The 19,950-nt window shown below is 37.4% G+C and overlaps 3 protein-coding genes across 3 annotated transcripts in view; all 3 read right to left on the bottom strand.

Moving 5' to 3' along the window:
* The window catches only part of igf2r (insulin-like growth factor 2 receptor), a 43,565-nt gene extending 41,252 nt beyond the window's left edge, over positions 1-2,313 (bottom strand). Inside the window, exons 1-2 of the mRNA XM_079584643.1 lie at positions 1,093-2,313; positions 506-645 (exon numbers count right to left, since the gene is read on the bottom strand). Coding sequence (XP_079440769.1) covers positions 506-645; positions 1,093-1,211 — 259 coding nt within the window. The 5' untranslated portion in view covers positions 1,212-2,313. The remainder of the gene's footprint in view (positions 1-505; positions 646-1,092) is intronic.
* Positions 2,314-2,777: 464 nt separating this feature from the next.
* tdrd15 (tudor domain containing 15) overlaps positions 2,778-19,950 on the bottom strand; it is a 38,812-nt gene continuing 21,639 nt past the window's right edge. The window contains exon 6 of the transcript XR_013794447.1: positions 2,778-2,920. The gene's annotated coding sequence lies outside the window, so the exon portion shown is untranslated. The remainder of the gene's footprint in view (positions 2,921-19,950) is intronic.
* On the bottom strand, positions 2,909-19,702 carry LOC306983863 (cation-independent mannose-6-phosphate receptor-like). Its single transcript, XM_079584647.1, has 16 exons — positions 19,467-19,702; positions 18,972-19,111; positions 13,038-13,156; positions 12,236-12,334; positions 11,702-11,837; positions 10,479-10,590; positions 10,160-10,262; positions 9,923-10,082; positions 8,033-8,219; positions 7,823-7,926; positions 7,463-7,618; positions 6,538-6,675; positions 6,159-6,446; positions 5,240-5,390; positions 4,900-5,077; positions 2,909-3,613 (listed from the first exon to the last, which is right to left on the bottom strand). Exons 1-16 carry the CDS (start codon positions 19,583-19,585, stop codon positions 3,506-3,508), a joined length of 2,298 nt encoding a protein of 765 aa, XP_079440773.1. The 5' UTR covers positions 19,586-19,702; the 3' UTR covers positions 2,909-3,505.

Here is a 19,950-nt window from a genome sequence, read left to right on the forward strand (position 1 = left end):
ATAAAACAAACTGTTTTTACTGTAATTTTTAATGAAATAAAATGCAGTCTTAATGAGCATAAGACACTTCTTTCAAACATATTCTAAAGTCTTACCCAATCTTTTGAATGGTAGTGTATACCGTAAGTAATTATATATGGCATAAAGAAAAAAAACTCTATTTTAGGACCGATAAAATTGAAAAACAAATGAAGAATGAGAATTTGGAAAGTCTGATAATGTTCTCATAGAGGTCTTGGATCCGTGCTACTCTCACAGATGGTATCATGTCTATCTTAATTACAACTAAATCAAACAATCATTCAAATTTCTTATCAGCATACAGTAGACCTGGTAATCATTACCCTATGCCAGAAAACAAAATATTCACACACAAAAAACACTTGGACCTGATAAAAAAGCACAGGTAGGTACAATAAAGTTTTGTGCTTTTATTTTATGAACATTGCTGTTGTAGTTTGGGTGTGTATTGTGTGATCTTGGCACATTGATGCAATGCACTTACCCACTGACTGGTACTGGTTGCTCGTACGATTGTGGGCACAGACCGCACTTCCATTTCCACATTCTGTGTCTGGAGACGAATCACAGATCTTCAAAGCGTAGCTCACATTGCTGTCCTGGTCGATGGCCTCCCATTTGTAACTTCACAGTCACACACACACACACACACACACACACACACACACACACACACACACACACACACACACACACACACACACACACACACACACACACACACACACACACACACACACACACAATTTAATTTAATTTGAACCCATTTCCAAGATAAGAATGTATTTCAATTACATGACATCATTGGATCATAAAACAAGCTGAATGTCTAACTGAAAGCATTTCTTTTGTCTCATGTGACACAGTGTCTGTTATGGTTTTGAGTAGGTCCAGGCAGGTAACGTTCCTTGATGCACCCAAGCTAAAGAAGGGCCATAAACTGTATAAAAGCAGTGATCAGCAAACTAGATCATATTTAAACGCAAATATAAAGTGTGTATATGTTAACCATCACGGTTTGCCAGCAATAATCAGCATTAAGAGTGTTTGTTTATTTATTTAAGATCTCACCTGCACAGATCCTTGTACCATGGGCTGTCTTCCGACTCCACTGCTGATGTGACATACTGAAGCAGTATGAAACTAGTAATAAGAGTAGCGACGATTCCGCAAACACGAATACGACCCATATTTTACGCAAGAAAATAAATTAGTGTGCACAGTCCGACATGATACAGCAGTCCTTTCTGATTACTGATCATTACCCGTGTACAGGAACCACTCAGTCACATGACGGCATGACATGTGGTACAGGTCACGTGGTTCGCTCCGCTCGAATAAGCAGAATGACCGTTTATATACTGTCTATGAGAATGACAGCAACGTGGAAAGGATCGTCCAAAATGGGCGTGACTTAGCGGCACAGACATTTTAAAATTATATGTAAGAGACTATTTAAAATTACAGCGTCATTATCGAAACATAAAACCCTGACTAGAATCATTACACTCAGTAGTCATCTTTTCTGTAACGTCTGGCAGTCGGCTTACCAAATAAATCATTATATTGGTTTGTGTTGATAGGAATGTTGGTTTTGACATCTTACTTAAATATTTCGCTAGGAAAAATCCATTGTAATTGCAGCCTAGAACAAAACAACAAAAGGTATAACAATGTTACATTACAACTATAATAATTATTGTTATTGATCCTTGGTAAAAAAAAATAAAAAATATATTTTTTTAATCATCAATTTTGCGTCAAATTTAAGATTTCGTCTTCAAAGTTATCTCCCTTTCTATTTTATCATTTGTTTTAAAGTCTATGATTTTTACCCGCATTTGGCGGGTGTTCATTTCATACGAACCCTGATTATACGGTCAATGGATGATTTGTCTGTTTAAGCCATAGACATACATAACAAAGGATAGATGTCTTACGGCGGAGTCTCTAACGTCATCACCCGGTGGCCATCTTGTCACAGGCAAGCTTTCTGGCGGGCTCTGTGGTAACTTACCTGATGTAAGGAGTGATCTGCACGAACACAAATACTCTTATCTCGCTGAAATCTTGACGGATTTGCAAACGCTCTGGTTTCTTACAAACGTTATTAACGTGGCTATAATTCTGGATGCTTGAACATGTTGAAATATATAATATTATAATTATTCATAAGTATGCAGTGTCATAACTACATCTCTGACGTTTATAACAAACCAACCCATTTGAAAATCGGTAGAAAATTGAGCAAGTTATGGTTATTTAAAAAGTACATGCACCATTAAAACACAATGTTACGAGTGAGCGAGCTGACTGTGACAAGATGGCCGCCAGGTGCGGACGTCGACCTCCATCTAGTCTTTATTATGTATTTCTATGGTTTGAGCCACCATGCGCCCCCTCGTGGACGATTTTTTGTGTCGCATGAAACATCTAAGAATTAGTGTGATATGTGCCATCCACTATTTGCCAATGAGTCATCGTTACAAAACAAATGTATGCCCTGTTTAACTAACTACACTATATTCCACAGAGAAACATTCATCAAATAAAACATTCATAAAAAACAGTGATGTGTACATGCAATCAAAATAACCATTTTAGAACAATGTAATATTATAATTATGTGTGTTATAACCATGTGACAACAGTCAGGATGGCCGAGCGGTCTAAGGCGCTGCGTTCAGGTCGCAGTCTCCTCTGGAGGCGTGGGTTCGAATCCCACTTCTGACAACAAACTTTTTAAACCACAACTTCACAACATTATCTTTTTATTATTGTGTGTTCCAACAGAACAGCAAATATTAACATCTTCACAAAATAACAATCACATTGTTTTACACAGCAAAATAAAACTGAGGTCAAACGTCAATCCTTTTAATAATAAACAAAAGTTTTGCTGTTCAGATCTTAAAGCCATCAGGGCAATTCTATATATTCTATGTTTTGTAATTCATAGTACAAAACAAATTACATTTACAAAAAAGCAAACCATCCGGTGAAACTGGAGACATGCTATCTGTAGTCTAATGCTACAAAACAAAAAGCATAATTATTGCCAAATATAGAGAAATTAGAGAAAAATTAATTGAAATTAAAATATTTTTGCCACATTTGTGTTGTTTACACTGAACATTCTCAGAAACAGGAGAAGAAATACTCAAAGCACAGTTTTTTCCAGTAACACCTATATTAGTTTAATATACAGAGACAAGACATTTAAAGGTTGATTCACTCATAAAGTGTGGAAATATCAAAACATGGCACTGTTTGTTTAATCATCCGACCAGCAACACTGGCTCAACCGATGACATGAGTTTGGGAAGGGACTCGCGGAATGCGGAAGTATTCAGGTAACCAATTATTTGTTTAAACCAGTTTGATGACACTAGTGCAAAAATGTCACAGTTCACATTTACAGTAACATATTTAAGATTTCTCCAGGACATGAGTCTTTTGTGAAAGGAAAGCTAACCTGGACAGGTCATACTGCTGCAGAGTTTTGGGGTCCGTCACGACATGACTCGTGTGGTCTCTCTGGACAGGCGTAGGAAGTGTACCATTTAAAGTTATAAGTGAACTCATCCTCATCCTGCAGAAAAAAAATCCATAAATTAAGGATATTTTTAGTTTGAAGACAAAACAAAAGCCTTAAAGCCCTGATATACTTCAAGAGAATTTGAAGAACAAACGGGTGTGACGTCATTTTGCACAAAATCAGGCCAAAGCGAAGTTCGTTTGGAGTAAACACCTTTGAACTCCCATTGGTCCGTGGCCATTATGTAATAGATGGGCGTGACTCTGAGACTCCGCCTTCAATGATGTGGACATCTCTGATTAATTTCATCTGGTCAGTCTGTCGAGCTCAGATGTCCGCAAGTAAAACATGAACACACTGGAGAGTGCTTTATAGTAGCAAATGAAGTTGTTAAAGAGCTAAGTCCCACAGAAGTGCCTTGAAACATGCAGCATTATTCAATGTGTTGACGTAATTTCCACTGAAACAGGAAGACCGGGCGGGACATATCGGACAGCCCCTCCCCTTTTTAAAATAGCCAATATTGTTTAAAGTCACAGCTCAGCCAGAAACGTTAAAGGAACACTCCACTTTTTTTGGAACTAGGCTCATTTTACAACTCCCCCAGAGTTAAACAGTTGAGTTTTACCGTTTTCGAATCCATTCAGCCGAACTCCGGGTCTGACAGTCCCACTTTTAGCATAGCTTAGCATAGATCATTGATTCTGATGAGTCCAGTAGCATTTCTTTCAAAATGACCAACGAGTTTCAATATTTTTCCTATTTAAAACTTGACTCTTCTGTAGTTAAACCATGTACTAAGATCGACGGAAAATGAAAAGTTGCGCCTATATGGCTAGGAACTACTCTCATTCCGGCGTAAGAATCAAGGAACTGTGCGGCTGTACCATTGGTGCAGCAGGCGCAATGATATGACGAAGCACTTGCCGTCAACAAACCAACGTGACAACCTGCTTGCACAGGGAGCGTGCCTTGTAGCATGGAGACATTTGTGAGAGACGATTTAGATGACATTTACTTTGGTGCTGATCCCGAACCGTAATTATTTGGAAACCTAATTTGCCGCCTAAAAACTACATAAACTTAGTCCCGGTCATGTTGGAAGTTACCGAGCTGGGGACTATTTTCAGGTGCTTCGTCATATCATTACGCCTGCTGCACAGGCACTCAGCGACATATTTATATATTCATCTAAACACTGAACTAGCAGTGTGAGTTGCATTAGGATATACAGTAACCTGAGAACAAAAACATTGCTGTGAGTATATCAGGGCCTTTATAGGAATAACGTCTGAAGGTGTGTCCAATGCACAAACAGAACAAATGAGCAGGTGCGATACCTGAAACTCTGGTTTGCCTGGACCAGCCTCTCTGTCACAGAGGAAGGAAATATGTGTGGAACGCTGCGTGTGCTGCTTGTTGTTGTACTGAGAGCCATTTTTGTAGGTCAACTGGAGCATGCCATCATAGTAAGAAAGCCTGGAGTTGAACTGGCCGAGATTCCAAGAGTTTGTGCCGCTGCAGAGACCAAACAAAAAATGTTTCGCTCCACCCACAATCTTATTGGTTCAAAAATCACTGTTAAACATCAAATATGTTGTGATTGGCGAGATTCCGTTGCTTCATAGTACACTTCACAAGTGAGGACCGTAGAAACTTGTTGGACCAAAGTGAACTTACCTCTGGTCAACTTGGCAAGCCCCTGCTGTTTCTGGACACTGTGCGGCCTTAACATCGCCACACACGTTAATGAAGTAGTCATACTTTTCCCTGGATATGTTATAATAACCTCCACTAGGTTTCTGAAGGGGGGACAAATCAAACAAAATTCCTGCAAAGAAACAGAAGCACATTTAAAAGCAGCCCTAAAAGAGGGAAAATAAACCCCACGACCTTTAACCACTAAGCCACACATCCCCACAACAATAAAATAGCAGTACCGGTACACTAAAATTATAAACACCATGGATCAGATTTTTTTTTTAAATTAATTATTTTCATTTTAGTTTAATTAAGTGTAGTTTAATTTATGTATGTCAACCGTAGTTTAAAAAAAAAAAATTGCATAGAAAAATCTTAACATGGTGGAATAATCCAGTCTGGGAGAAGACATTATAATGGATACAGATTAAATAGTTTTTGCCAATTGTACCAGCATTATTACTATTATAGGTTTTATTAATATTTTAAATTACATTTTATGCTGTCCGTTGTCATTTTATTTCAGTTAAAGTGTTAGAAATTTTGTTAAACTAAATGTATATGAGAAATATTTACATTTTAATTCAGTCAACGTTTATTTTATTTAAAGTGAAACTAAACCTATAAAAAAAAAACCATTTGTGTTACTTATAATAATAACCCTGCATTTTAACTAAAAGTAAAACTATATAAAATAGTTTTTGGAAAACTTAACAAGAAATGTTAAATAAGTTGAAAATGTTAAGTTTCAAGAACATATAAGAAGTTTCAAAAGCACATAAGAAATCTACTAAAATAAAAATGAAAACTGAAATTATGAAAATAAAATCTAATTCAATATATTAATAAATACTAAAATAGTATTTATAGATGACACCAAAATAACACTGTCCAGTACCTGCTTGTGGGTCTTCCACCTTGCAGTCGTTCCCTTCTGTTTTGGAGAGGACGCAGGCCGAAGCAGTGAACCACTCAAACTCATAGATGCAGCCGTCACTGGACACGCTCCTCAGGACCGGAGCGCTCTCAACATCTCCAGGCTTACACTTCAGAGTGATGATCGTTTTCACCTTCATGTTCTCTCTGCATTTGTCTCCGTCAGTGTAAATGAGTCTGATGTCATCTCCTTCTGGCCCCTTTTGCGGAGAAGACAGGAATTTGCCCAAGTTCAATTTTTTTCCATTTCCTAAGAGGAGAAAAATTGGGTTAGAATGAATCATCATGAGTATGATACACATTTATGTAGATTTATCCAGGATCTCTAATGGCGCACTGACCAACTGCACATATTGCTGCGTCCTCAGGGCAAGAGCTGGCCGCCCCCTCCTGGATGATTTTATGACAAACATTGATGTAAAAACGCTTCTTATCAGACTCCGCTGCCACAGCCTCCCAGTTTTGAGATCCTTTAGATTCTGAGAAAACAAACATTCGCAATAAGTCACATGACGAGTTGGTACAAGTACTTTTTAAGATGTTTACAGAAACATTCATAGTTTTGAGAATGGGTTTCAAAGTACCAGCCTGAGATCATTTTATATGGCCCATCAAATGCTCACGATTTATACATTAATCCAGCTTGCAAATACATTTCCACTTACTATACTACATTATGGTTTGAGTTTTAATGTTACTAATTTTAAGTCTGTTCCAGTGTCTAATCATATGGCTTGGAGTAGAGTGTTAAATAAAATTAAAAAATAATACTTTTTAGTACTTTTATACTGCAAGGATTCAGTAAATTGACAGACATTTCTAATGTTACAAAAGATTTATATTTCAACTAAATTGTTCATTTGAAACTTTCTATTCATCAAGAAAAAAACATTCATCACGGTTTCTAATATTAATCACAGCACAACTGTTTTTAACATTGATAATAAGAAGAAATATTTATTTAGCATCAACTCAGCATATTAGAAGACCATGTGAAGACCAGGGTGAAAAATCAATAGAAAAAATAGACATTGGTTATTTTGATTTGTAATAATATTTCACAACATTACTGTTTTTAAATAACTTAAATAAATGCAGCTTTTGTGAGTATGAGTCTTCATTTAAAAATATTACACCAATCTTACCAACCCTAAAATTTAGAACAGTAGTGTATTAACAAAACAAAAAAAAACATCATAAAGCAAGTTTTTATGATCGATCATTGCCGTCACTTCCCAGCACACAAGTAATCTTGCTCATCTTTACCTGGGTAGCGTGTTAAGGGTGACAGATCATAACGCTTCTTTTGGTCTGTGACTCGACACAGCAAGTCCTCCTTCTCCTTCACGCATGCGTATGCGGTTTGCCAGTCGAAGTAATACGTAAAGTCAGACTCTCCCGTAAAAACCGGCAGGCCATTCCCTGAAAACCACAAGCCTGCTGTGAGCGGAACATTTGGAAAAAAACTACATTTGGACATGAAACAAGGTCATCTAGGTCACGTGGTTGCAGTTCCTTCCTTTTGGTTCTCAGGCCATTAAGCTTCCTCAATCAGGCAGTGTTCAAACTGTGGTCTCATCAGCACTTGACTTCACAAGTGATGTGTTGAGTCATGGTGTTACTCACCAGCAGTTGCATTGCACTCAAAGTTAATAATGGTCATGCGCTGGAATCCTGTGCTACATCTGCTGCCGTCTGGGTAGATTAGTGTGAGATCTCCGTCTGAATATCTTAAGATAAAAAGCAAAGAGTTAAGACTGCTCTTCGGTTTAAATTCTGCACTGCATTTAAGGGTTATGTAAATCAGTAACAAATAAAATGTGAGGAAAACCGAACCTCAGTGTTTGGTTCTGGTATCTCCCAGCAATCTTCTTCACATTCCCGGTTTGTTTAACTTGGCAGGTGGATACGAAACCTTTGACATCACCACAATAACCAGCATTGGTCTCCCCACACACGTTTAGATAGAAGGTATAGGTGTCGCTGCCACTTTTTGCCTCAGCCATATAGGGTGTGTCTGTAGCTAAAATATGAAGAATGGTAAAGCATTATAAATCATAAGTACTTGATGATGAACCACAACTGTGTGTACTTGTTATTGAAGGAGGTGTTTGGTGTTTTTGCAAAATTATATAAAGTTCTGCTATTGATTTAATGAATGTTTCACTATGTTTACAGTACGGGTGCAACAGTTCTCAGTAAAAAAAATGAACTGCACCATTAAGTCATTAGTGAACATAAACAGTCGAGAGAGACAACACATGTATCAGTACTTTAGATACATGCATTATGTCTTAAAGTGACAGCAGCCTAATATTCCTGCTGATGTCTGTTTATGTTAATCAAACAATAAAATACAAAAAAAAAACAACAACACTCATTGCTCTTGACTGAATAACATTTATATCTATAATAAGGATAATTTTTGTACATTTATACAGTGAAGATTATATGCACTATTTTACATTTGATTACTTTATTAAATTTCTGCAACTAAATCCCACTGTTAGACCTACCTGAAAAAACTGAAAGGCATGGTTTATTTTAATTGTATATTTGCTCCATTGTATTTATTTGTGCTATTGATTGTTTATTGATTATTTGTTCTTATTTTCTTTACTTTTGTTTGACAGTAGTTAACTAAACTACACTTCTATTTCACCTTTAGTGGGGAAAACAAACTCTATATCCAACAAACAGCCCATCTGATTAATCTTACTAACATGAAAAATTGCCAAAATATACCATACCAAAATAGTACCATGGAAGCACCACGTTATTTGAACAGAGTACAATGCCAATGTCTTGTTTTTTGACTGAAAACCATGGAAATATGTTTTTGGGACATGGTACCATTACCATTATCATGCTTTTAGACATGAGTGGTATCAGTGTTATTTTAGTATTATTTATATACCATTTGCCAAGGCAACACGTTTTTCATATTTATATATTTATATTAGCTTTACTTCAACTAACGGAAACTTTTAATAGTACCACTGTACCATGATACTGGTATATCTGTGGTTTATTCAATTAATGTACTCATTAAAGGTGCCGTAAGCGATTTCTTAAACGCTGTTGAATGTGAATCAGATCGTGCACCACAACACACTTGTAGCCAATCAGCATGTAGGGGGCGTGTCCACTCATGATAGCGGAGGAGAGAGTGAGCAAGAGGGAGATTTGAAGCAAGAGGATGAGAGACATTACAAAAGAGAAAAGCTCAGAGGAATATCACTAGAAAAAGAAGGGTTATGATCAGGCAAGAGCTTTAGGACCGCGTTAGAGAGGAGCGCTGGAGAGGCCTTAAGTGTGAAGGACTGAAAACGGCCACTAAGGTTGTGTTGTTTCTGCTCCATAATGTATATGTAACATTGGTTTTGCTATAATTCACAGAACCAATAAATGCTGTTGTTGTAATGTTAGCTATAGTAACAGGACAGTTTTGAGTGCCATTGTTTGCCTGGAGCTGGTGTGCTGCCGGCGACTAACAACCAACTCTTGCTTATATATACTTTTATGTACTATATGTTCATTCTTTGTTCTTCCATGTTGTTCATTCGTCATCTTTGCTTTATTTTTCGATATTTGTTGATTTCAAATATCAACAGTGTTTCTCAGAAATCACTTAGTGCATCTTTAAAGACCACATCAAATGAATCGCTCCTTCATTCTTTCCACAGAAAAATGTACATCACTTTCTAAACTATCAATGTAACTCACAGCCGCGTGTCAGGTGACTTAGGTCGATGGAGATGTCGTGCTGATCACTGGTAAATTTGCAGTCCCGACTCTCCAGGTAATCTCTGCGGCAGGCGTACTCCGTCACCCACTCGATCTCATACCGACAGTTTGAGTTGCTGATCATCTTAGGGTTACTTCCCTGATAAACCATTGAGAAAACTGAGCTCAAGGAGTACAATAGATTCAATAAGATAAAACACTTAGCCATCTTCTTACCGCCTGTCTTGTAGAGGGACAAATAAATGTAATTGTCACCGCTGGACTGTGGCCATTACATAAGTCTGGGATTTTTTGGACTCCCTCGTACCGCAGCCTTAGTCTGAAAAAGAGAACATCAGTTATGCTGTTCCTGTTTTCAACACTGATAATAATGAGAAATGTTTATTCAGCTGCAAATCAGCACATCAGGATGATTTCTGAAGGATCATGTGACACTGAAGACTGGAGTATATATATATAAATCCCTTTATTTATTTTTTTTTGAACAGCAGTGTAATAAGCTTAATAGCAAATTAGCTAATAAATGATCCGATACTTGTCATTGGAGAGCAACTCGAGCTGCTTAACAGGCTGACCCATGTCGAAGGAATCTTTGCCAGAGATGAGACAGGCGGCAGATCCCTCGGGACAGGCAATTCCAGCAGGATCTGAACAGAGAGACATTAGTTATCTGCATTGCACTGTTAAATGATTTGGTTGTTTAAATAAGAACCTGCTCAGGTGCTTTGCGGATTGTTTGGTTTAAAGCAGCTATATAATCAAAACGTTTGTTGATTGGTTTCCAAACTCTTACGAAAGTGCACACACTCACTGCTATGGATAAAAATGATACAAATATCTTTTTTGAAACTCACTTAGACTTCTGCATGCATATATATACATATTTTTTTTTTCAACTTAATTGAGAATAGTATGAAAATATGCATACACATAAACATGTACGTACACATACGCCTATTTACGAGGAGAGAAGAAAAAAAAGCAAAAAAAAAAAGCTTGCACACCCATGATATATTTAGTCAGAATCTAGTGAGGATACAGAGTCGTAAAGATTTAAAATCGGGTTCCAAATTGTATAATGTGTATAAGTTGAGCCCCGAGTTGAATATTTAAATTTTTCAAGTGAAAGGAATGACATCAGATCCTTTAACCAAGAGGTAGTTGGACACTTCCAATGCAACAAAATGCACCTTCTAGCGATAAGAGAAGCAGAACCAATAACCTCTGCTTTCTGTCTCATGATGGATGACGAGTGAGACACACCAAAAACGACTAGAGGACATGGAGATAGAGAAACCTGCAGAGCCCTAGACATGAAGTCAAAAAAAGAAGCCCAATATGAGACCAGTTTTGGGCAGCTGAAGAACGTACGGGTGTGATTGGCGGGAAAAACGGAGCATCTGATACAGGAGTCCTCTGTTTCTGGAAACAATCTATGAAGTTTGGCTATGGTAAGATGAATTCGATGAAAGACTTTTAGCTGAATGAGACTTAGCCGAGCACATACAGAAGTAGAATTAACTCTAGTAAGGGCCTCAGACCAAAGCTCTTCCGATAACTTGATTTGCAGCTCATTTTCCCCAAGTCATCTTTAGGCAGGAGAGAGAGGACGTACTAGATGAAAGTAACATGGTGTAGACAGAGGATATACGACTAACACCTGTAGGGGCTGACAAGAAGTTCTCAACCAGAGATTTTTCTGGTAATTGAGGGAAACTAGGGAAGTTAGTCTTAACAAAATTGCGGAGTTGAAAATACCTGATAGACTTCTGCATATATTAATGTAGAAATCACTTTCATCATCTGGGTCGTCAACCAGGTAGCCGTCCGACAGTTTTATCAGTGGGTTGAGGTCATGCTTCTTTCCATCCGAGTCAAAGGCATAGCAGGGGACCTTTAAAAATGCATTGAATGGTGAAAAGAAATGTACAACTTTACTACAAGAAAGTTTAGTCACTGCCATTTCCTCTGTTTGATATACAAGATATAAAGGCAGAATATCTAAAAAAGTGGATTTTCACATTTTCTGAAATTATGATTGGTGCTTGGATTAGCATAATAAAATAATTAGTTTTCCCCCAAATTCATACATATACTATTTCAACAGGAAAAAATATATACATAAACAAACTGTGAAGCAATTCAATTAACTTATATGTGCTTTTCACAAGTTGAAAATGTTAATGTTCTTCTTAGATCATTCTTTATGCAGACTATGCATAACTCAGGAGTTTGAAAAAGCATGAGTTTAATTAATTATTTTCTCACTGAGAACAAATCAACTTTACTCACCTCCTTATGTGGTGTAAATTTACCACGTCTGCAGGCGAAATACGTCCTCCATTCAAAGTAATGCACACACTCAGAGACGGTGACAAACTCAGGTGTGCCCTTTGAAGAAAAACAATAAAAAACTAATGTAAATCCGCAAGCAATGTGACAAAAATGTTTGCAGCAGGGTTGTTATTGTACACAAACTATGTAAAATGTTTCTGTTAATTGAAATAAAAATGGAAATATATTATAATATATATATATATACACCGGTATATATATGTGTGTGTGTGTGTGTATATATAAATTAGTTCTGTCATATCGAGTAATTGCGATTAATTGCATCTAACATAAAAGTTTCTGTTTATATAGTATATGTATGTGTGTGTGTGTGTGTGTGTGTGTGTGTGTACTTGTATGTATCGATTAATCGATTTGACAGTCCTAATATTAGTTGAGAAACTAAACAAAATGTGAAATGTTGCCTAAGTTGGCAATGAACTGAAATAAATTGAAAAAATATGCATTAAGAAAAAAAAAACTATATATAGGGACAGATTTCAGCACAAGCAATACATAAATATAATCTAGTGATAGAAATAACAAGCCAAACTATACAAGACGTTCAAGTATCCATCAAAGCCAATTTTGAGCAACTTCAGCCACACCTACTTTCACTTTGCCTCATTATTTTATCAAGTTTTCCATCTATGTCATCTCTTCCTGCTCAGCAAGAAGGTGGAAGGAAACAAACAGCAAATGCCACAGTCTGTTCACAGGCACCTCTGACTAACAGCGCATGCTGCGCACCAAAGCTCACCATTGTTTTGCCGCATTGAAATGTGATGCTGCTCTGAAAGTTGCTGCTATTGTCGTTGCATTTCCTCAAGCTGTTGAAATCAAGCACAGCAGAAGAGTCTTTCCGCAAGGAGAGCTCACCTATGGAGAAAAAAAAACCTTGTTAAAAGCAAGTCATTTCTATTGTAACAAGTCATGTCTATTGTTGCAGAAAGTTGTGTCTAGCACAAGAACAACAGCCACACAAAACTGTTCGTTCAAACCCAAGTCAACTAAAGTTTATCAGCACAAACAAATCAGAAAATGTCTCTGTGACACCCAACAAGATAAAAATATTACAGCATGTGATCTGGAGAGGTTGGCCAAACATCTAGCAGTTCACAACCCATGGGAACAAGCAGCATGAGAAGAAGATAACCTAATAAATGCAACAGACGGTTCCATAAACATGTTGACTACAGCCGGACAAACTACGGCTGAAATTTTAGGCCACTCGAGAACATTTATCATGCCATGTGTGGAGAAAGCTAATAAACTCTAGTGTACTACTGCACAGTATTCTACATACTATATACATTTTTATTTCAAAACAGTGGGCATCATACAAAAATGGACCGTAAATGCTTTGTAAATGCTTACAAAGACAGTAGAGCACTACATTGTCGTCACATGACCTCATTCTGTTGTTTATATTTAATTCAGTATGTGCCACTTCAATTATTTCATTGAAATTAGAAATGTTAATTAAACAAATATTATGCATGATTATTCCAAATTAGTGTAAACTTGTCTTAAAGGGGTGGTTCAGGATTGTGGACATCGGACCTCATTTTCAAGTTAGCCTAGTTGTTATTCATCAGTGGAGACAGTTTTCAATAATGTTCATCCAGTCCTTCCAGTTGCTTAGTTCGCCGATGCTAGGCTAGCGCGAGTCAACGGTATAAGCTAGCCTGTCATTAAAAACTGTTTTACCCACTCCACAGTACACCAAAAGCAAATAAATTATAACGCCAGACTGTCGATGTAAATGTCTATTGAGAGAATAATGTTAGAAATCAAACTACCCTTTCATTGCATTGCAAGAGTTATACTTTGTTCCCTGTATTTATTAGCACAGTCTACAGCAGCGGCGGAGTGATATTAAGTTACCTAGGCAACCGAGAGAGTCTCCACATGACGCAAGTGTGTTTACCTGCCGCTGACACTCATCACTACAGAAGCAGAGGATATTTCACTAAGAAATCAACATAGGACTATGGCCACGTTTGAAAGCCATGCCAATGTTTCAGACTTTGGAGACGAGGAATGTGTTTTAATCAACGAACTGTACATGTATGAGCCGGAATACACAGACGAAGAACTAATCGAGATGGATGCTAAAAGGGCATAAATTGAACTGTAACGTTATCTCCACTAACATTGTCATTGTCATTCTATCAGTTATGAAAGGGACTAGCTTCATAGATAGCTTTAGTAGCCTAACAAAAGTTATTACCTGTTCATCTGCTGTTGGTGCATATGGAAAGACGGCTGGAACTGCATTCCTTGTCAGTGACTTATGAACGTTTCGATGATGGGGGTTTTCAAAGTCGTCTGGTCTAAAATAACGTTAATCACTACAAATTCGCAACTTTAATAGTCTCTGCCGGTGTCTCGTTGTCCAAACCAGCAGAAAGAAGTCACAGTTGGATCCTTTCTGGATCTCTCAATGGAAATTTGTGGAAACTTTTTGCATGACCATCTATTTGGTTTATTTTTACAATTTCGAAATGCACAACGAATCACCATGTTGCCAATTCCTTAGTTTACAATCAAATGTTTTTCAATATCGTTGTTCATGGCTACTACTAGCTAGCTAGACGTCCCGTCTGTAGTGCGCGCTTCTGTTCTGTGTTTACTTTTCGGCGCAGTACTACTAACCGGAGCAAAGTAAAATTCCGCCGCTGCTGAGAAACTAGTTCCTGTAAATGTAATGCGATCATTGAGATGTAAGAGAACCGGTAGTTTGATTTCTAACATTATTCTCTCAATAGACATTTACATCGACAGTCTGGCGTTATAATTTATTTGATTTTGGTGTACTGTGGAGTGGGTAAAACAGTTTTTAATGGCAGGCTAGCTTATACCGTTGACTCGCGCTAGCCTAGCATCGGCGAACTAAGCAACTGGAAGGACTGGATGAAATTTTTTGAAAACTGTCTCCACTGATGAATAACAACTAGGCTAACTTGAAAATGAGGTCCGATGTCCAAAATCCCGAACCACCCCTTTAACATTGCACTCATCTCAAATAATGAAACAAGAAGGATCAAAATTGACATACAATGCTCATGCAGTGTGCTCTGCTTATACATTTCACATTTTGCCAATTGCATGATATCATAAAGGTATTCCATGCATAAAAAAGGCATATTGCACACAGTATACACACTGCATTAATACAATTTGTACATACAAATTTGTATCCTATGCTATTATGTTTTTTATATAATGGCTCTGTTCAGGATGCAACATTCTAAAGCTTTAATTCTGTCAAGCAGGGGCCGCAAGCAAATTATACGTCCATAGAAGTCCATAGAAAATGTTAGTGTAAAACTATAAAAAAATTATAAATATAAATAAATAAAATCAGTAATACAGGTAGTAGAACATTTTTTTACCAGAAAAATTTAATATTTTCCTAATAATATTTGACAAATATTCCAAATATATTTTTATTCACATTTATATTATTAATATTTCACTGTATTAATTGGGTCTTTATACATTTATACTTGGGACCCTCAGGGGGCCGCAAGGGAACTCTAGGGGTTCTGTGGAAAAATGTTGTACAACATTAAAAAATAAATAAAAAATAAGATTAAACTACATAAATAATCCGGGACACCATTAAAATAAACAATCCACTTTTTCCCGGCGCTGGGATCCTTCTGAAAGGGAGAGTTCACCCCTAAAAAGAAAAATGTGTAATTTACTCCTCATGTTGTACAACCTTTATGAGTTTCTTTATTCTGCTGAACACAAAAGAAGATATTTGGAAGAATATGGGTAACCAGACAGTTGACTTCCATAGTATTTTTTTTCCTACTGTAGAAAATCAATGGCTTCCATCAACTGTTTGATTACCAACATTCTTCAAAATATCTTCTTTTGTGTTCAGGAATAAAGCGGAATAAAGAAAGTCAAAGGATTGGAATAACTAGAGGGTGAGTAAGGGATGATAACTTTTTCACTTTTGGGTGAACTATCCCTTTAAGCCTTTACAGAGACGCAAACGAGTGGTTAAAACTGGACGCGTCAAAGCGAACCTTCTTTCATTCTTCCATTTGTCCTGTTGTCGACAGACTCAAGTGCGTGGTGTATGTCAGAAACTGAACGCGCATCTGTATACTGTATCCAGTGTGACAGCATCAGTGATTATAATGGCTCTAATTGCTTTTGCAGGGGTTAAAGTGAAAAAAAATCCTGAGCCTGAAATTTTCTTGGGGAGGGGGGGGGGGGGGGGGGGGCTTCATTGGCACCATTTATTTTCAAGCATGTTAATGGCATATTTTTATGAATGAAGACCAGTATCACTGATATAGCTACTTATGTCTCGATGAAAATGTATTTTTCCAAAATTTGAAACATTTATTAGGCTTAGAAAAATATAACAACTTTTAATTTAAGTGAACTTAAAACAATCCTCACTTAAACCCATAATAAATGTCATATTTACCTTCCTGTCTAACCGATGTGAATTATATAGAAATTGAATACGTTTATAAAACAGTTCGCACTGCATAAATTATAAATGAAAAATAGATTAATCCTTAAGCGTTGAGCAGTTAGTAATTTTCTCTGTTCCCATTGTTCTTTGGTTAACTTTACTAACAGAGAGAATTGCTGTCACTTTAATACCCGCCGCTGCTGACAGGATCTCATTCTCTACTCTTTACTTCCATTTAAGATTGCATTTAACTCATTTGACTGTTCTTGTGAAGATACTCGACAAAACTGACATTTTGGCATAAATGTGTGCGTTATCGTTCAAGCGCGAAAGAGAACTCGATGGCGCGCGTCTTTCTATGTGTGTGTGTGTGTGTGTGTGTCAGTGTGTGTTTCAGGAGGACATTCACTGACAGCGCGTTCTCTTTTATCTTCTCGCGCATTGATAGTTTAAAACATTTGCGTGAAGGAGAGCATGATCATATAACCCAAAGGATGACAGAAAGAACGGACGCTGCAATAAATATTTCAACACGTTAAAGCTGGACAAAAATTAATCGCATGCGTTTACGTTGTCATACATTGCTGACAGAAAATGCTGCGGTTTAAAGTGGACTCGTTTTCATGGTAGGCCTACACAGAATGTTTTTGGTTTTTTGTAAGCTACACAGAATATTTAATTAAATATTAAAATTAAATAAGTCTGAAGTTACCAAGCAGCAGTTAGCGTTAGCTAAGTTATCAACAGGTGTAGACAGAAAATATGATTATCCTGACCTGAGCTAATTTACTGAATCAACCAACTCACATCTCCTTTCTTTCTTTTCATCCATGATGACATTAAAGTCACCTGTTGTTGTTTCTGGCGTTTCATCGCTGTCTGTGCCGCAACCGCTACTCGCTCATTAGAACATTCAGTGAGCTTTTACACAGGCTCGGTCCTGCTCCTCCGTGGCAATGACTGCGTGCGGTGAAACATAACAAACGAATTTGGGGGGGGGACAACGGGATTTTGGAAAGTGTCCCCATAGGAAATTACGCCCGTGGGTAGGACATCATCCCCAAGTTTCATGAACTAGCGCTCCTTTCACCGACAACATATAAATCTCAATCACACTGTGTTGCCAGACCCCGCCCTGCTCCGCTTCTGATAGGAAATGCTTGTAACGTTAGTAAGAGCTGCGTTCCTTTCGTATGATTGGTAGGTGAAATCAATTGACTCGAAAATATTAAACCGCATGCAAGTTACAATTTATTTATTTTTCTTCCTCACGGCCGCACGCCGGAGATCCGGCACGGTGCCGGAATACTTTAAGCCCTGCTTTTGACGTGACGCAATGATCACAACAAGGGTAGGCAATGTCAGCTGTTGTGACTGAATGCAAGTGGGCGGGGCCTATGATGGGAAAATGTATTCATCAATGTTTTGCTATGGAGGCAGGCATATGCAAATGTATTTGCATGTGTGACATCACAGATCCCGCGATATCAAAACAAGCCCTTTTTGGAACTTGCTTAAATTAATGTTTATAATGAGGAGGACGTTTTAGGATGGAGTTCCCTCACACAAGGATGATCATATTTGGAAGTATGTTGGACATTGATAATAATGAGAAATGTTTCTTGAGCAGCAAATCATCATATTAGAATGATATCTGAAGGATCATGTGACACTGAAGACTGGAGTAATGCTGAAAATTCAGCTTTGACGTCACAGGAATAAATTTAAATAATAAAATATATTTAAGATTATAACTGTTTTTACTGTATATTTAATTAAATAAAATGCAGTCTTAATGAGCATAAGACATTTCTTTCAAACATATTCTAAAGTCTTACCCAATCTTTTGAATGGTAGTGTATACCGTAAGTAATTATATATTGCATAAAGAAAATAACCTCAATCTTAGGACTGATAAAATTTAAAAACAAATGAAGAATGAGAATTTGGAAAGTCTGATAACAATGTTCTCATAGAGGTCTTCAGTGCTACTCTCACAGATGGTATCATGTCTATCTTAATTACAACTAAATCAAACAATCATTCAAATTTCTTATCAGCATACAGTAGACCTGGTAATCATTACCCTATGCCAGAAAACAGAATATTCACACACAAAAAACACTTGGACCTGATAAAAAAGCACAGGTAGGTACAATAAAATGTTGTGCTTTTATTTCATGAACATTGCTGTTGTAGTTTGGCTGTGTATTGTGTGATCTTGGCACATTGATGCAATGCACTTACCCACTGACTGGTACTGGTTGCTCGTACGATTGTGGGCACAGACCGCACTTCCATTTCCACATTCTGTGTCTGGAGACGAATCACAGATCTTCAAAGCGTAGCTCACATTGCTGTCCTGGTCGATGGCCTCCCATTTGTAACTTCACAGTCACACACACACACACACACACACACAATTTAATTTGAACCCATTTCCAAGATCAGAATGTATTTCAATTACATGACATCATTGGATCATAAAACAAACTGAATGTCTAACTGAAAGCATTTCTTTGTCTCATGTGACACAGTGTCTGTTATGGTTTTGAGTAGGTCCAGGCAGGTAATGTTACTTGATGCACCCAGGCTAAAGAAGGGCCATAAACTGTATAAAAGCAGTAATCAGCAAACTAGATCATATTTAAACGCAAAAATAAAGTGTTTATATGTTAACCATCACGGTTTGCCAGCAATGATCAGCATTAAGAGTGTTTGTTTATTTATTTAAGATCTCACCTGCACAGATCCTTGTACCATGGGCTGTCATCATACTCCACTGCTGATGTGACATACTGAAGCAGTATGAAACTAGTAATAAGAGTAGCGACGATTCCGCAAACACGAATACGACCCATATTTTACGCAAGGAAATAAATTAGTGTGCACAGTCCGACATGATACAGCAGTCCTTTCTGATTACTGATCATTACCCGTGTACAGGAACCACTCAGTCACATGACGGCATGACATGTGGTACAGGTCACGTGGTTCGCTCCGCTCGAATAAGCAGAATGACAGCAACGTGGAAAGGATCGTCGAAAATGGGCGTGACTTAGCGGCACAGACATTTTAAATTAATATATGTAAGAGATTATTTTAAATTACAGCGTCATTATCGAAAGATAAAACCCTGACTAGAATCATTACACTCAGTAGTCATCTTTTCTGTAACGTCTGGCAGTCGGCTTACCAAATAAATCATTATATTGGTTTGTGTTGA

This window comes from Phoxinus phoxinus, assembly GCF_949152265.1.
Source record: "Phoxinus phoxinus genome assembly, chromosome: 16".
Classification (NCBI taxonomy): domain Eukaryota; kingdom Metazoa; phylum Chordata; class Actinopteri; order Cypriniformes; family Leuciscidae; genus Phoxinus; species Phoxinus phoxinus.